At 60.8% G+C, this 13,029-nt stretch overlaps 2 protein-coding genes across 2 annotated transcripts in view; one reads left to right on the top strand and one right to left on the bottom strand.

Moving 5' to 3' along the window:
• Positions 1 to 8,166, top strand: part of CROCC (ciliary rootlet coiled-coil, rootletin) — a 35,220-nt gene extending 27,054 nt beyond the window's left edge. The window contains exons 28-37 of the mRNA XM_008148169.3: positions 995 to 1,164; positions 1,275 to 1,395; positions 1,717 to 1,880; positions 2,734 to 2,949; positions 3,604 to 3,828; positions 4,270 to 4,419; positions 4,781 to 4,981; positions 5,389 to 5,520; positions 6,661 to 6,849; positions 7,568 to 8,166. Of these exons, the coding sequence (XP_008146391.2) occupies positions 995 to 1,164; positions 1,275 to 1,395; positions 1,717 to 1,880; positions 2,734 to 2,949; positions 3,604 to 3,828; positions 4,270 to 4,419; positions 4,781 to 4,981; positions 5,389 to 5,520; positions 6,661 to 6,849; positions 7,568 to 7,654 (1,655 nt within the window). The 3' untranslated portion in view covers positions 7,655 to 8,166. The remainder of the gene's footprint in view (positions 1 to 994; positions 1,165 to 1,274; positions 1,396 to 1,716; positions 1,881 to 2,733; positions 2,950 to 3,603; positions 3,829 to 4,269; positions 4,420 to 4,780; positions 4,982 to 5,388; positions 5,521 to 6,660; positions 6,850 to 7,567) is intronic.
• Positions 8,167 to 9,345: 1,179 nt separating this feature from the next.
• Positions 9,346 to 12,770, bottom strand: MFAP2 (microfibril associated protein 2). The gene is made up of 8 exons (XM_008148168.3): positions 12,730 to 12,770; positions 11,611 to 11,697; positions 11,389 to 11,415; positions 11,229 to 11,315; positions 11,064 to 11,108; positions 10,289 to 10,376; positions 10,001 to 10,074; positions 9,346 to 9,806 (listed from the first exon to the last, which is right to left on the bottom strand). The coding sequence occupies exons 1-8, from the start codon at positions 12,764 to 12,766 to the stop codon at positions 9,703 to 9,705; spliced, it is 549 nt and encodes a 182-aa protein (XP_008146390.1). The 5' UTR covers positions 12,767 to 12,770; the 3' UTR covers positions 9,346 to 9,702.
• Between the last annotated feature and the right edge of the window lie 259 nt (positions 12,771 to 13,029).

A 13,029-nucleotide genomic window follows, 5' to 3' on the forward strand; every position in this document is an offset into this window, starting at 1 on the left:
GGGTGGGAGGGGAGAGCGGGAGGCGGGCCTCGAGGAGTCCCCGCCCCCCACGATTAGGTCTGTTCTGCCGAAGACCCTGCCCTAGGCTGGGCCCAATCCGCCTTTGATTACCAGTCTCAAAACCTGCCCCTCGGCTAGTCCCGGGCTCCTGTCGGAGAACCACCCATCTGCTCCACCCCCCTTCCACCCACAGTGGGTAAATGTGGGTCCTTTGGGTGCTGACAGAGTTGTGGGGCAATTTGGGTGTCACATGGCAGAGGCCGGAGGATGCTAACAGGCTGAAGCCCATCCTGCAGTTCCGATGTTGACCTCTAGGTGCCGTCCTGTCCCTGTTCATTCTGCCCCTCCCGGTTCTGCTGCCCATCCTCTTCCCTGTTTTGAGACCAAGCAAATCAGTTAACAGCTTTGAGCCCACCCAGCCTGTGAAGGGGGGACTTGGTCCTTACCTCTCAGGGGATTACTGAGGATGAAAGGAGGGGCCGCAGGGAAAGCATCGGCCCAGTGCCCGCACTCAGTACAGGGAGATGTCGAGGTGATGGAGTGTCCACACTTGGGCTGGGCCCTGGGGACACAGCCATCAGGGCGTCGTGGTCTGGGTGGGAGCAGGCACTGGAGCCCCACGAGGGTGGGATGAATTCACCCCAACACAGTCGTGGGGAGAGAAGGGAACAGCATGTACGAAGGCCCTAGTGCTGGAAAAGGGAATATTCTGGAACATGGAGCTGAGGGTGATGGAGAGTGGCCAGCTTGTAAAGGGTGAGGGGCTCATACTGGGGGTGAGCAGCAGGGCCCCGAAGTGATGGCATGGAAGTTGGGCTTAACTGAGGGCTGGTGAAGGGTGACACAGGAGGGCGAGGGGACCCGGTTTGTGCTGCGGGCTCATGTGGGCTGCTGGGCGTAGCAGGGTTGGGGGAGATGTGTCGAGAGCCTGCAGGCACCATCCCAGCAGGAGAGGCCATGGCTCCTGCATCCCTGAGCAGGTCTCCTCCTCCAGGAAGTGGGGAAGGGCCCAGCAGCCCCAGCCCCTTGGAACGTAGCTCTGGATCTGAGCCACCGTCCCCAGGACCTGCTAACTCCCCGACGTCTCCAGACCTGGACCCAGAGGCCGTGCGGGGGGCCCTCCGGGATTTCCTGCAGGAGCTTCGGAGCACCCAGAGAGAACGGGTGAGGCTGGTGTGGGGGCCTGGGTAGGGAATCGGGCGGCTGAGGCCCTGTGAGGGGCTGCAGGTTGTCAGAGCAGGGGTCTTCCCCTTCCCCTGACCGTGGGACTGCAGGATGAGTTTCGGGCCCAGACCAGTGCCCTGAGTCGCCAGCTGGTGGAGATGGAGGCCGAGAGGGACAGCGCAACCTCGAGGGCAAGGCAGCTGCAGAAGGCTGTGGCCCAGAGTGAGGAAGGTGGGTCTGACCCAGGCCCTGGCTTTGCTCTCGTGTGCTCTTAGCAGCGGAGGTGGAAGGCTGTGGGATTGCCCTGAGCGGCTCCTGCATCCCTGCTCTGGCCACTGTGACCAGGAGCATCATACCCTAAAGGACAGTGGGGGCTGTCATTTCTGGGGGACCCTCCTTGATCAGGCCCACCCCATGTCCAGACTTACAGACCTTCAAGCACTCGGAGAGGCAGGTCCCATGGTGGGTGGAGGGCAGGCCGGGTATTTTGGGGCCTGGTTCAGGCATCTGGCTGTGCCTGGCCAGGCCTCACCGCTGGGGTGGGGGCCACAGCTCGGCGCAGCGTGGATGGGCGGCTGAGCGGGGCCCAGGCGGAGCTGGCGCTGCAGGAGGACAGTGTGCGACGCAGCGAGCGGGAGCGCCGGGCTGCCCTCGACCAGGTGGCCGCCCTGGAGAGGAGCCTGCAGGCCACCGAGAGTGAGCTCCGGGCCAGCCAGGTAGGCAGGGCTGAGGGCCAGGGGGATGAGGGGAGGATCTGCTGTCTGAATAGGTGTTTGTAAGTCCTACTGTGTGCATGCATCTCTGTTTCTGCCTGGTCTCAGCACCCGTTGAAGTGACAGTACTCGGGACCTCTGTTCCCTTCGTCTCTGTAGAGCCACACGAGTGGAGTTCTGAGGGTTTTATGTGTTTGGTGGGCATCTGTGTGTGGGGGGGTGGGGGGGGCAGGGGGGCAGGGTGCACAGGCCCTGGTGGTGACAGTCCAAGCTGCCCAAGAACTGAGACCTTCACACAGCTGTGGATCCGGATCCCCTCTTTTTCTCCCTCCGCCCTTTCCTCCCCGGCCCTCCGTTACTGCCCCCGCAGCCCACCCTCTGCCTCTGGCTCTAGGCCCAGCTTGAGCTGGGTTGTTGTGTCTGCGGCTCCAGCGCTGGCCTTGGGCCCAGCCACAGGGGCCGCGGGAGGAGGCCAGGAACAAAGCTGGGCAGGAGCCAGCGTGGGGCTGCCGGGTGCAGACCTGGCAGGGTTGGGGCTCTGAGCAGGGCGGGAGAGGGGCCAGGCCTGGGGGGTGGTTGTAAGAACACCCCCTTGACCTGCCCCTGTCTCCAGGATGGAAGGACTCAGTCTGTCTTCCTGGCCTGTCCCCGCTCCCCAAGTCTCCTTCACGGTCTGAACTCTTTTGGGGGGAGGAGCATCATACCCTAAAACCTGCGGGGGCCCAGGGCTCCTGCCCAACTCAGGTCACACGTGCAGCTTCTGGGCTGCTCCCCACTCTCTCCAGAGGGTCCTGAGGGATGTGGCAGGGGTGGGGTGGGCTGGACAGCTGGGGCCTGAGCCCTCCCCCACCCACAGGAGAAGATCAGCAAGATGAAGGCCAATGAGGTGAAGCTGGAGAGTGACAAGCGGCGCCTGAAGGAGGTGCTGGACGCCTCTGAGAGCCGCACCATCAAGCTTGAGCTGCAGCGGCGCTCGCTCGAGGGGGAACTGCAGCGCAGCCGCCTGGGCCTGAGCGACCGGGAGGCCCAGGCCCAGGTCCTCCAGGAGCGGGTGGACTCCCTGCAGAGACAGGTGGGTCCCCCGCCCCCCCACTTGCAGGCCCAGTGCCAAGTGCTTCACAGGGACTATGTAATCCTCCCGTGACTGTGAGATATTATCATCCCTATTTCATGGATGGACGAATGGAGGCTCAGGAGGTGATGTCATCGCCCAAGAGCATGTAGCTAGTAAGAGGCAGAGCCAACGTTAGAAGTTAGGGCTGGTTGATGACAGAACCTGCACTCATAGGAAGCATGCTGGAGAAGTTGGAGAAGTAGATTTCACACATTTCCTATTTTGCCCTGGCTGCCAGGAAGCTCATCTCTAACCGGACTGTTCAGTAATTCTGCTAGCCCTGCACCATCACCCACCAAAGTCAAGAACACAGAAATTCCAGGGTTGTGGTAGATCCTCTTCCTCCTCGGTGGCAGGGAGGAGAGGGGAGTGAGAACAGGGAGGAGACCATGGGGTCTGAGACAATCAGGCTGATGGTGCTGTGGGCGGGGGTAGTTGACCAGCAGTGGGACGGGCCTAGGTGGGAGGAGGCTGAGCCAGTAGGAGCGCATGGGAACAATGAGCATCAGTGAGGAAGGCCTAGAGAGAGGGGAAGGGTTTGGCTTGGGTTGGACCTTTCTTGTGGAGGCCACAGTGAGAACAGCCATTTCACCACCCTGTCGCTCCTGCCAGGTGGCAGACAGTGAGGTGAAGGCAGGGACTCTGCAGCTGACAGTGGAGCGGCTGAACGGGGCCCTGGCCAAGGTGGAGGAGAGCGAGGGGGCCCTGCGTGACAAGGTGAAGGGCCTGACGGAGGTCCTGGCCCAGAACAGCGCCAGCCTCACCAGCACCCAGGACAAGAACCTGCAACTGCAGAAGGCCCTGACGGCCTGTGAACATGACCGCCAAGTGCTCCAGGTACTGACGGATTCCAGGGTCTGGCCGGATGGGCCCGGTAAGAGAGTTAGTTAGCCAATAGACAGGCTTGCAGGGGTCTGGTAGAGAGCCAGCCAATGAGGCAGGCAGTTGGGAACCTTAAGGAGCCAATCAATGAGAGGGAGGGGTGGGCTTAATAAGAGCTTCAGTCAGTAAGAGGAGGCTCTGCTTGGGGGGTGGGGGAGCAATAAGAGAACAGCCTACTAGTACCAGCTTTGAGGGACCGCAGTGCAGGGTTAGTGGGGGAGAGAGAGGGTTTCTGAGGGGGCCTGGTCTTCTATAGCTCAGTATTGGCTGTGGGCCAGTCCTGCTGTCCGGCTCACCCTCCAGTGAGATGACACCTCTGTTATGGGCTGTGAAACTGGCCTGAGATACAGTGTAGAGGGTGTGCCCAGCCTGGCATCATCGGCCCCTGTCCCCCAGGAACGGCTGGAGGCTGCTCGGCAGGCGCTCTCCGAGGCCCGGAAGCAGAGCAGCGCCCTGGCCGAGCAGGTGCAGACGATGCGGGGCGAGATGGCGGACCTGGAGCTGCAGCGGGCCGAGGCTGAGGGCCAGCTGCAGCAGCTGCAGGAGGTAAGGGCCCGGGGGGCGGGGGGCACCCCTCCTGTCGCCAGGATGCTGAGGCCTCAGGATGAGGTGGGGACCTCCCCACCTACCTTACCCTCCTCCCAAACCCAGGCCCAGTCTCCTGGGACGAGGAACCCCCACAACCCACAAGCCCAGGGATGAAGCATGGTGCCCCCATGATAGAGATGGGAAACTGAGGCCCAGGGAGGAGAGCTGTCTGGCCTCAGGAGACAGTTTCCTGGTGCGGGCCTCACAGCTGCCCTGCCGAGTTAGTGGGCACGGCAGGCTGGCATTGCCCTCCCCGAGCTTCAGACGCACACACACACTGAGGCCCAGAGGAGTGAGGGGCCCGCTGCTCCTGGTGCAGGTGCTGCGGCAGCGGCAGGAGGCTGAGGCTGCGGCCCTGCACACGGTCCAGAAGCTGCAGGACGAGCGGCGGCGGCTGCAGGAGCGCCTGGGCGGCCTGCAGCGCGCTCTGGCTCAGCTGGAGGCTGAGAAGCGGGAGGTGGAGCGGTCAGCCCTGCGGCTGGAGAAGGACCGGGTGGCCCTCAAGAAGACACTGGACAAGGTGGGCTGCTCCCCAGGACCCTCCCCTCACTCCCTTTAGGGCATAGTTATGGTTGGTCCAGCTGCATGGCACTAGGGTCCCTGGTCCTTCTGCCTCTAACCCAGTGGTTCTCAACCTTTCTCATGTCGCGACCCACAGGTTGAGAACCGCTGCTGTAGAGCCTAAGACAATCGGAAAACACAGATATTTACATTACGGTTCATAACAGTAGCAAAATTACAGTTATGAAGTAGCAACGAAAATAATTTTATGGTTGGGGGTCACCACCACATGAGGAACTGTATTAAAGGGCCGCGGCATTAGGAAGGTTGAGAACCACTGCTCTAACCTAACACTCCCGGAGCCCCCCACTTCCCAGGCCTCCCTCCTCTCCGGCACCCTGCTCCCCTCCTGCTCTCCCCACCTAGGTAGAGCGGGAGAAGCTGCGCAGCCACGAGGACACAGTGCGGCTTAGTGCCGAGAAGGGCCGCCTGGACCGCACACTCACGGGGGCCGAGCTGGAGCTGGCCGAGGCCCAGAGGCAGATCCAGCTGCTGGAGGTCCCGCCCCTGCCCACCCAGTCCTGGAACCCCATCTCCCTAACCCCTGACCCCGCCCCACCCCAGCCTGAGAGTCAGGAGTTGCTGATAGCTCAGCCAGTTCAGAGCCCACACCCCTGAACCCGGACCCTAGGGCTCAGAGTGAGGTCCCAGAGGGAGGGTTCCCCCAAAGCAGAGAGAAAGAGATGCTGACGGCCGGTTAGCACCTGAGTCTGTGTGTTGATGTGTGTTGTGGACATGTAGAGGCATGAGTGTTCATGGGTATATTCTGGTGCTTAAATGTTGCACAGATGTGGCAAGTCTGAGTATTAATAATATGTTATGTCTGTGTGTGTCTGTACAGATGTCTTCATGTATGTAGGAGTATTAGACTTTTGCACATATGTATGCGCCCAAGTGAACATGCTTTCTTTTGTGCCTGAATATATATATGGGCCTGTGTTTGAATATGTCTGTGTGTGTGTATGTGTATGTATCTGAGTGGGAGTCACTAGGGACCCTAATCGCAGACCAGGAGGGCCGGGGGTCGGGAACAAACAAGGATCTCTCCTGCATCCCCCGCCTGCACTGGCTTTGCCCCAAGGGCTTCAGGCTCCTGCCCTGGGGGGGTGCCTGATACCTCCTTGTGCATACACCATACACACACACACACACACAAACACACACACACACACACACACACACACACCCCACACACATACCACACACACACCACACACACCCCACACACACCACACACACACACACCACACACACCACACACACCACGCACACACACACACCACACACACACACACACACACACACACACACACACCATGCACAGGCACATACACCACGCGCACACACACACCACACACACACCCACACACACACACCACACACACGCATACCACACGCACACCACACGCACACCACACACCACACACACACCACACACACGCACACCACACGCACACCACACACACACCACACACACACCACACACACGCACACACACGCACACACACACACACCCACACACACACACACACACGCACACACACACACACACACACACACACACACACACACACACACACACACACACACACACCACACACACGGGGTCAGACTCTTGACTGGCGGCCTCTCCTGCAGGCCCAGGTGGTGGTGCTGGAGCAGGACCGGAGCCCAGTCGGGCTGGAGGCTCTGGAGGCAGAGGAGCAGCAACAGCTGGAGCTGCAGCAGGAGGTCGAGCGCCTGCACAGTGCCCAGGTGCAGACGGAACGCACCCTGGAGGCGCGGGAGCGGGCCCACCGGCAGCGGGTGCGTGGGCTGGAGGAGCAGGTACTCAGGCCTGGCTGGGCCCCAGCCCTCCCTGGGGGCTGCAGAGCCAGCAGGACTCCCTGCTTGGGAAGTGGGACCAGCATGGCGTGTGATGCTGGAGAAGGAAGAGAAGGTGGAGAGGGGGAGGGCTGGGTGTGACCTCTCGGGTATACGCCACCTGTGGCATCCAAAGCGGAAGTGGTCCGGTGGTTGTCCGCCGTGGCTGGACACGAGCTTAAGTGCTGTCGTTGGAACTCAGTCCCCTGCCACGGCTCTGGCTCCATGCCGGCCCTCTCCCTGAGCGCAGGTGGCCTCTGGAGCTCCGGCTCAGGTTATTCCAAACACCCGTATCCCGGGGGTGGGGGGGGGGGCGGGGAGTGGAGCAACAGCAAAGGTCCCAGGGCTGCTTCTCATTGACCAGCTTCAATCCCAGCCCCTTACTGACCATGCCACCTGGGCACGTGTCTACCGGGCCAGGCTGGTTCGCTGAGCCAGGCCTGGGTCTCCGGCTAGTGCCAGGCCCACCTGAGTGATGAGGGGATGGGGTGGCCCCAAACAGATGCTGAGCAGTCAGAGGACCCCTGACTATACCGGGGAATCGAATGAGAAGGGAAGGAAACACCCTGGCTCCAAATGAGAGCATTTTCCCGGGGTCCCAGCTGCAATCACCCCCTTTCTCTGCCATCAGGCTGAGGACCTGGGCCGGCCGGTCAGGCTCTACCTTCTCTCTCTTCTCCAGGTGTCCACACTGAAGGGGCATTTGCAGCAGGAGCTTCGGAGGAGCTCAGCGTCCTTCTCCCCGGCCTCTGGGCCCCCAGAGAAATGAGCCCTTTCCTGCCCGGTACCTGGGGCAGAAGAGGGCCTCCTCTCCAGCACAATCCACTCAAGAGCCTGGGCCTGTCGGGGCCACCAGAGCTCAGATGGGGTGAGGATGAGCCGGGTGGCAGTTCTGGGAGGTGGGGGGCTCCAGTGCAGGCCCCACCCAGCAGTGGCTTCTCCGCATCATCAGAGCCATGTGCTGTCTATGGGCCCCCTCAGTCCAGCCCCTCCCCGGTGAGCCAATCCAAACTCTATGAGGTCCTCGCTGAGTGGCTGAGCCGAAGCCAGGGTCAGGGTGGCCGGCCCTGAAGCAGGCCCCTGGAGCGTGGGCTCATGGGAAGGAGGAGGGGTGCCCAGGCCTAGGGCAGGGGCCAGAGACCCAGGCCCTGCCCTGGCTTCCCAGGGGTCTCTCTGCCTTAGTTCAGAGTGTTTGCCAGGAAATTCCTTAGAGTTCAGAGCCCCTGTATTTTTGTACCTTTTATAATGTTAACTGTTCAGAACTGTTGGTGTTTTTTACAAGACCCTATTTTCTAAAATGGTTTTGTACCGAGTGTTTTTTTACTGTCAGTGTGCCTCGACCGCCTGGTAGATGGGAGGGGACACAGGTAGGGCCTTGGGCAAGAGGGATGGGGCTCAGGGAGGGGCTCAGGGAGGAGGGAAGCTTCAGAAAGGCCTGTGGCGCTTCCTACCCTCAGCAGGTCGGGGTGGGAGGCCTCCTGGGTGCAGTGTCGCCCGCCCCATTTAACAGGGGGATGTTGAGGCTTGGAGCAGTGGCCCAACCTGTGCGGCCCGACTCCAGGCCCAGCTTTCTCGTCCCTTCCTCGGCCCCTCCCGGGTGAGGCCCACCCTCTGGATACTGATGGGCCTTGCAGGCCGAGTGGTGAACAAATGCAGGCCTGGGGGTGGATGTGGGGTCCTGGCTCAGCTGTGTGAGCTTGGGCAAAGGTGCTTAACCTGTCAGAGCTCAGCTCACTCACCTGTGAGTGGGAACCTGCCCCACAGGCTGTTGGAGGGGGGCATACTGGCTTGCCCTGTTTCTACCCTGAACCGCTCCTCCCACAGCCCTTGATCTCAGCGCCCACCTACCTTGACCTCCTGCCTTACACCCTATCCACACCCTGATGCTTCCGTCCTGGCGCCTCCGGCCTGGGCTTGCACCCTCTGATGACGGGGACTCGGGCCCTGACAACAAGAAAGCTGTGTCCTGAACCTTCTCTCTACGCTGTCACCCGGGGGGCAGCTGCCATGCCATCTTTCTGGCCGGTCAGAGCTGACGTCGGTGGGTGGGAGGCAGGACTGGGACAGCAGAGGCAAAGCTGAGGTCGCCTGGACGGTCCCTTCTCAAGAGGCCAGGTAGCCTCTTAGCGTTTTTTTGTTTTGTTTTGTTTTTGATATACTTTTATTGATTTCAGAGAGGAAAGGAGAGGGAGAGAGAGATAGACACATCAGTGATGAGAAAGAATCATTGATTGGCTGCCTCCCGCATGCCCCCTACTGGGGATCGAGCCCACAACCATGGCTTGTGCCCTTGACCGGAATCGAACTCGGGACCCTTCAGTCTGCAGGCCGACGCTCTATTCACTGAGCCAAACCGGCGAGGGCCTCTTAGCGTTTTTTATAACAAGACCAGGGAGGCACCTGGCCACCACCCACCTTGTGTTCTCTGAAAAATGACCGAATCTTTTGTAAAAACTTGTTTTTAATTTTATATAAAACAGGTGGTCTATGCCCAGGGGCTGTAGGAAATCCAAGCAGACCAGCTGGGGGGAGGGGCACAGCCTACCTCAGGGGCTGAGAAGGCACTTCAGAGGCCCAGTCCCACTGAGGCCTGGGATGCCCCCCACCTGGGGGTAAAGACTGGGCAGTGGGGAGCCCCCATTGTGCCTCTGGGGTGGCCGCAGCCTGGGGAGGGGCCTGAGACAACCCCCTGGGCCGCAGTCCACTAACTTTTTACAGAATAAAAGGAATGTCAGGCGGGAAGGAAAGCACCAGGTCAGGCGGGGTCCGAGGGCCCCGGGTCTGAGGAGGGGCTAGGGCTTGGGGTGCCAGCTGCACCTAGCAGCCCCCGCAGCTCCTAGCACAGGCAGCTGCCACGGACTGGCACAGGCCACTGCTGGCCATCACACCACATTTGGAGAACTTGTCCCGACATAGGTCAGCTGTTGGGGGGCAGAAAGGAATTGGGGTCACGGTGGGGCTGGGTGATGGGAACTGCTCCCCACTCTGATTTCAGGATCCCCTGGAAGTGGCCCCCCGCACAAAGCACGTGTTTAATAAACATCAGGTGGTGGACAGGGGGATGGATAACAAGTGAGCGGGAGCGGGGAGAGGTCTGGGGGCGGCGGCTGCCTACCTCGGAGCAGCTCCTCGTGGGCGCAGACTGTGCGGACACAGATCTCCCTGTTGATGACGTACATTCGGCGGAGGCTGGGGGAGGAGGCCAGGGAGGTGTCAGCCCACCCAGGCCCAGTCCCCTTGGGAGAGTCTGGGCAGGGCCTGGTATAGGAACCCGGGGGTCCCGGCCCCCAGGCCAGGGCTCAATCCTCAATCAACTCCAGGATTGATTATCTTTCCCCAAATTTCCCCTGGGCTGGCTGGGACCGCCCCTTTGCCCCCTCCCCCACGCCCGGCCTGTGCTCACCTGTAGAAGCAGACCTCGTTGAGACACTGTTTGCAGGGCTTGTGTATGGAGTAGAGGCGGGTGCACGGGTACTGCTCCTCACGGCAGTCTGGGTGACAGGTGGGATCAGATTGGGGGCTGCAGCTGAGGGCCCAGAACTGGGGGGAGCCCCCAATTTTGCCCACCAGAGACTGGCTCTCATCTCAGAGTCTAGGTATGCCCTGCACCCTCTGGCCCAGACACACACACACACACACACACACACACACACACACACACACCCAACACATGCATACACAGTGGTGTTGGACCTGAGGCCGCCCAGCGTTGTATAGTGTATTTATACATATACAAATTCGCACCCACACTTAGAAGCACATATTCACACATAAATTCAAACACAAATCCACACCCACCTCACAGGAGCCACACTGAGCTCATGCGGGTCAGACGGGCTCCCTCAGTCTGCTCTCGGGCCCTTGGCTGGGCAGCACGGGGCCTGCTGAGCCAGCCTTGGCTTCCTGCCCCTCGTCACCTGGCTGCCAGAGCACTACCGCCGGCAGGCAGGGGACCGCTCCCCGCCCCGCCCCAGCGCCTGGGAGCGAGGTCCCCTCCGAGGCTGCTGCCCATTCAGCCTCCAGCCAGGCCCAGGGAGCTGGGGATTTCCCAGAGCTGCCTAGGGGGGCCCCCTAAAGCAGGCCTCCTACCCGGGCAAGAGCACAAGGCCTGGCCGTCTCTGTTCTACCAGCGCCCCACCCCACTTCACCCCGAGTCCAGGGGACAAGAGAGCTCTTACCCAGAGGCCCTGGCTCTGTGGGCTCCGTCTCCCCGTTTCCGGGCTCTGGTGTTGGGAGAGGGGCAGGCAGAGATCATTGAGAGAGGTCTATTCCGGCCCAGTGAGGTCACCGCTCCCCCCCTACACACACACACACAGACCCCCAGTCCCAGGGGTGCCGCCTACCGAAGGTGGGGGCCGGGATGACTTCCTGCTGGACTTGCTGCTGAGACTGGAACTGGAACTGCTCCTCAGAGGGCCGGGGAGTGGCCTCTGCAACAGGACACGATGAGGGGGCCTGCTCCCCCCCCAGGTGCCCACCGTCCTACCAGCCCCTCCCCTTTACCTTGATAATCATAGTAGTCTGGGTTGTCTGAAAACAGAAATGAATGGGAATTGGTGGGGGTCAGGCTATCTCCCAGCCCCAGGGCAAAGGCGGTCACCACTGAGCCAGGGACCACCCCCTCCACCCCCAACCAGATTCCCATCACTTAACCCACCAGGTCCCTGGCTGAGCCTGATGACATGGCAGGGCTGGGGAACCCCGGCGGGGAGGGCAAGGCCTTACCGATCTGGTCACCGTAATGGGTGTACTGGACGTGGTCTGGGAATGGCGGCAGTGGGTCCAGGTCATATTGCCCCTGAGCCAGCAGGCCTGCCGTGAGGAGGGGAAAGCATGAGGGGGCGCCCCATGGGGACAGCAAGGGGCCCTGAGACACTTCTGGGGAGGTCAGACAGGCATGTAAAAGAGACCCTAACATCCTACAACCAGACTCTTAGATCTACAGGATCCAAACTCCTTCCTCAATCACTATGGCCCTTACACTCCCCGGTCCTGTGTCACCTCATTGGCCTCATCCTGCTCATCTCCCCCATGCTGGCCTCATGGCTGCTCCTGGCACTCAGCACTCTCCTGCCTGCCCCAGGGCCTTTGCACCTGACTCTCCCAGGTCTGTGATCCTGGTCACCTTCTCCTTTAGGTCTTAAATAAAATTTCAGCTCTGCTGAGAGGCTCTCGCTGGCCCACCCATCCTCTCTATCTCATCCTCTTGCTTATTTCTATCAGAGCACTCAGTACAATCTGGCATTTATCTACTTGGTAATATAGCCCTCCCTTCCCTAGACTGTCAGCACCATGTGGGCAGGCACTTGTCTGCCTGGCTCATCGCTGCATCCTCAGGGCCTAGCCCAGTGCCTGGCACATAGTAGGAGCTCAACAAATACCTGTTAAATGAATGCGTGATAGATGAGGCTGGGCCTTTTCATTCCCCTTGATAACCTCTCACTTGACTAATAGGGACCCCTCTAAGGTCGAGATTGTATAGGGAGTTGAGCCCCAAACGGGTCTAGACTCCCTGCCTTGGGTACCCCCAACTCCTACACATCAGATTCTGGGAGGGTCAGTATGTAAGAGGAAAGGCATGGACTCGGGGTGCCAGGGTGTGTGCCCACTTTCTAGAATCCCCCTTGCCTGCCACTTGGACGGTTGGGGTAAGGGCCCAGGAAATGCCTCAGACTTTGGGAGAGGCTGGCCAGTCCAGTCTGAAGTCCAGGAGGCAGGAGGCCCTGGGACCCAGGGAGCTGAGTTCTGGCGACAGGGCACAGCAAAGGCTCACTGCCATCCTCCTCCCCTGCAAACCTCAAGCTCACCCACAGAAGGGGAGCCCCATCTCCAGGAGCCACTCACCAGGCAGGAACAGCAGGAAGAGGTAGGCAGCTCTCATGGCTACTCTGTGAGGCGGCGGGGCTGGTGTGAGAGGACAGCTGGAAGAGGAGGGGCAAACTGTACCCCAGGGCACTAACCCGGGGCTGCCGAACCCACCTCCGCTCCCCGCCACCCCCCCACCCCCCACCCGCATGCAGCCTGGAGAAGGCGGCACCCCGAATAGAAGCCAGGCATATGGAGGGCCGAGTCTAGAGGAGGAACTAGTTTGGAGGGATATCGAATGTTCGAGTCCCAAGGGACAAGACCTCCAACTCGGCTCCA

The sequence above is a fragment of the Eptesicus fuscus genome, chromosome 9 (assembly GCF_027574615.1).
Source record: "Eptesicus fuscus isolate TK198812 chromosome 9, DD_ASM_mEF_20220401, whole genome shotgun sequence".
NCBI lineage: Eukaryota > Metazoa > Chordata > Mammalia > Chiroptera > Vespertilionidae > Eptesicus > Eptesicus fuscus.

Bases quoted from the DNA above. Each gene is read 5' to 3' on its own strand.
- MFAP2 (XM_008148168.3), bottom strand. From the start codon at position 12,766: ATGAGAGCTGCCTACCTCTTCCTGCTGTTCCTGCCTG. The intron at 10,075-10,288 runs GTGAGCACAGGC...CTCCTCCCCCAG, and splicing joins AACGAGGTCTGCTTCTACAG to CCTCCGCCGAATGTACGTCA. The intron at 9,807-10,000 runs GTAGGCAGCCGC...GCCCCCCAACAG, and splicing joins CCACGAGGAGCTGCTCCGAG to CTGACCTATGTCGGGACAAG.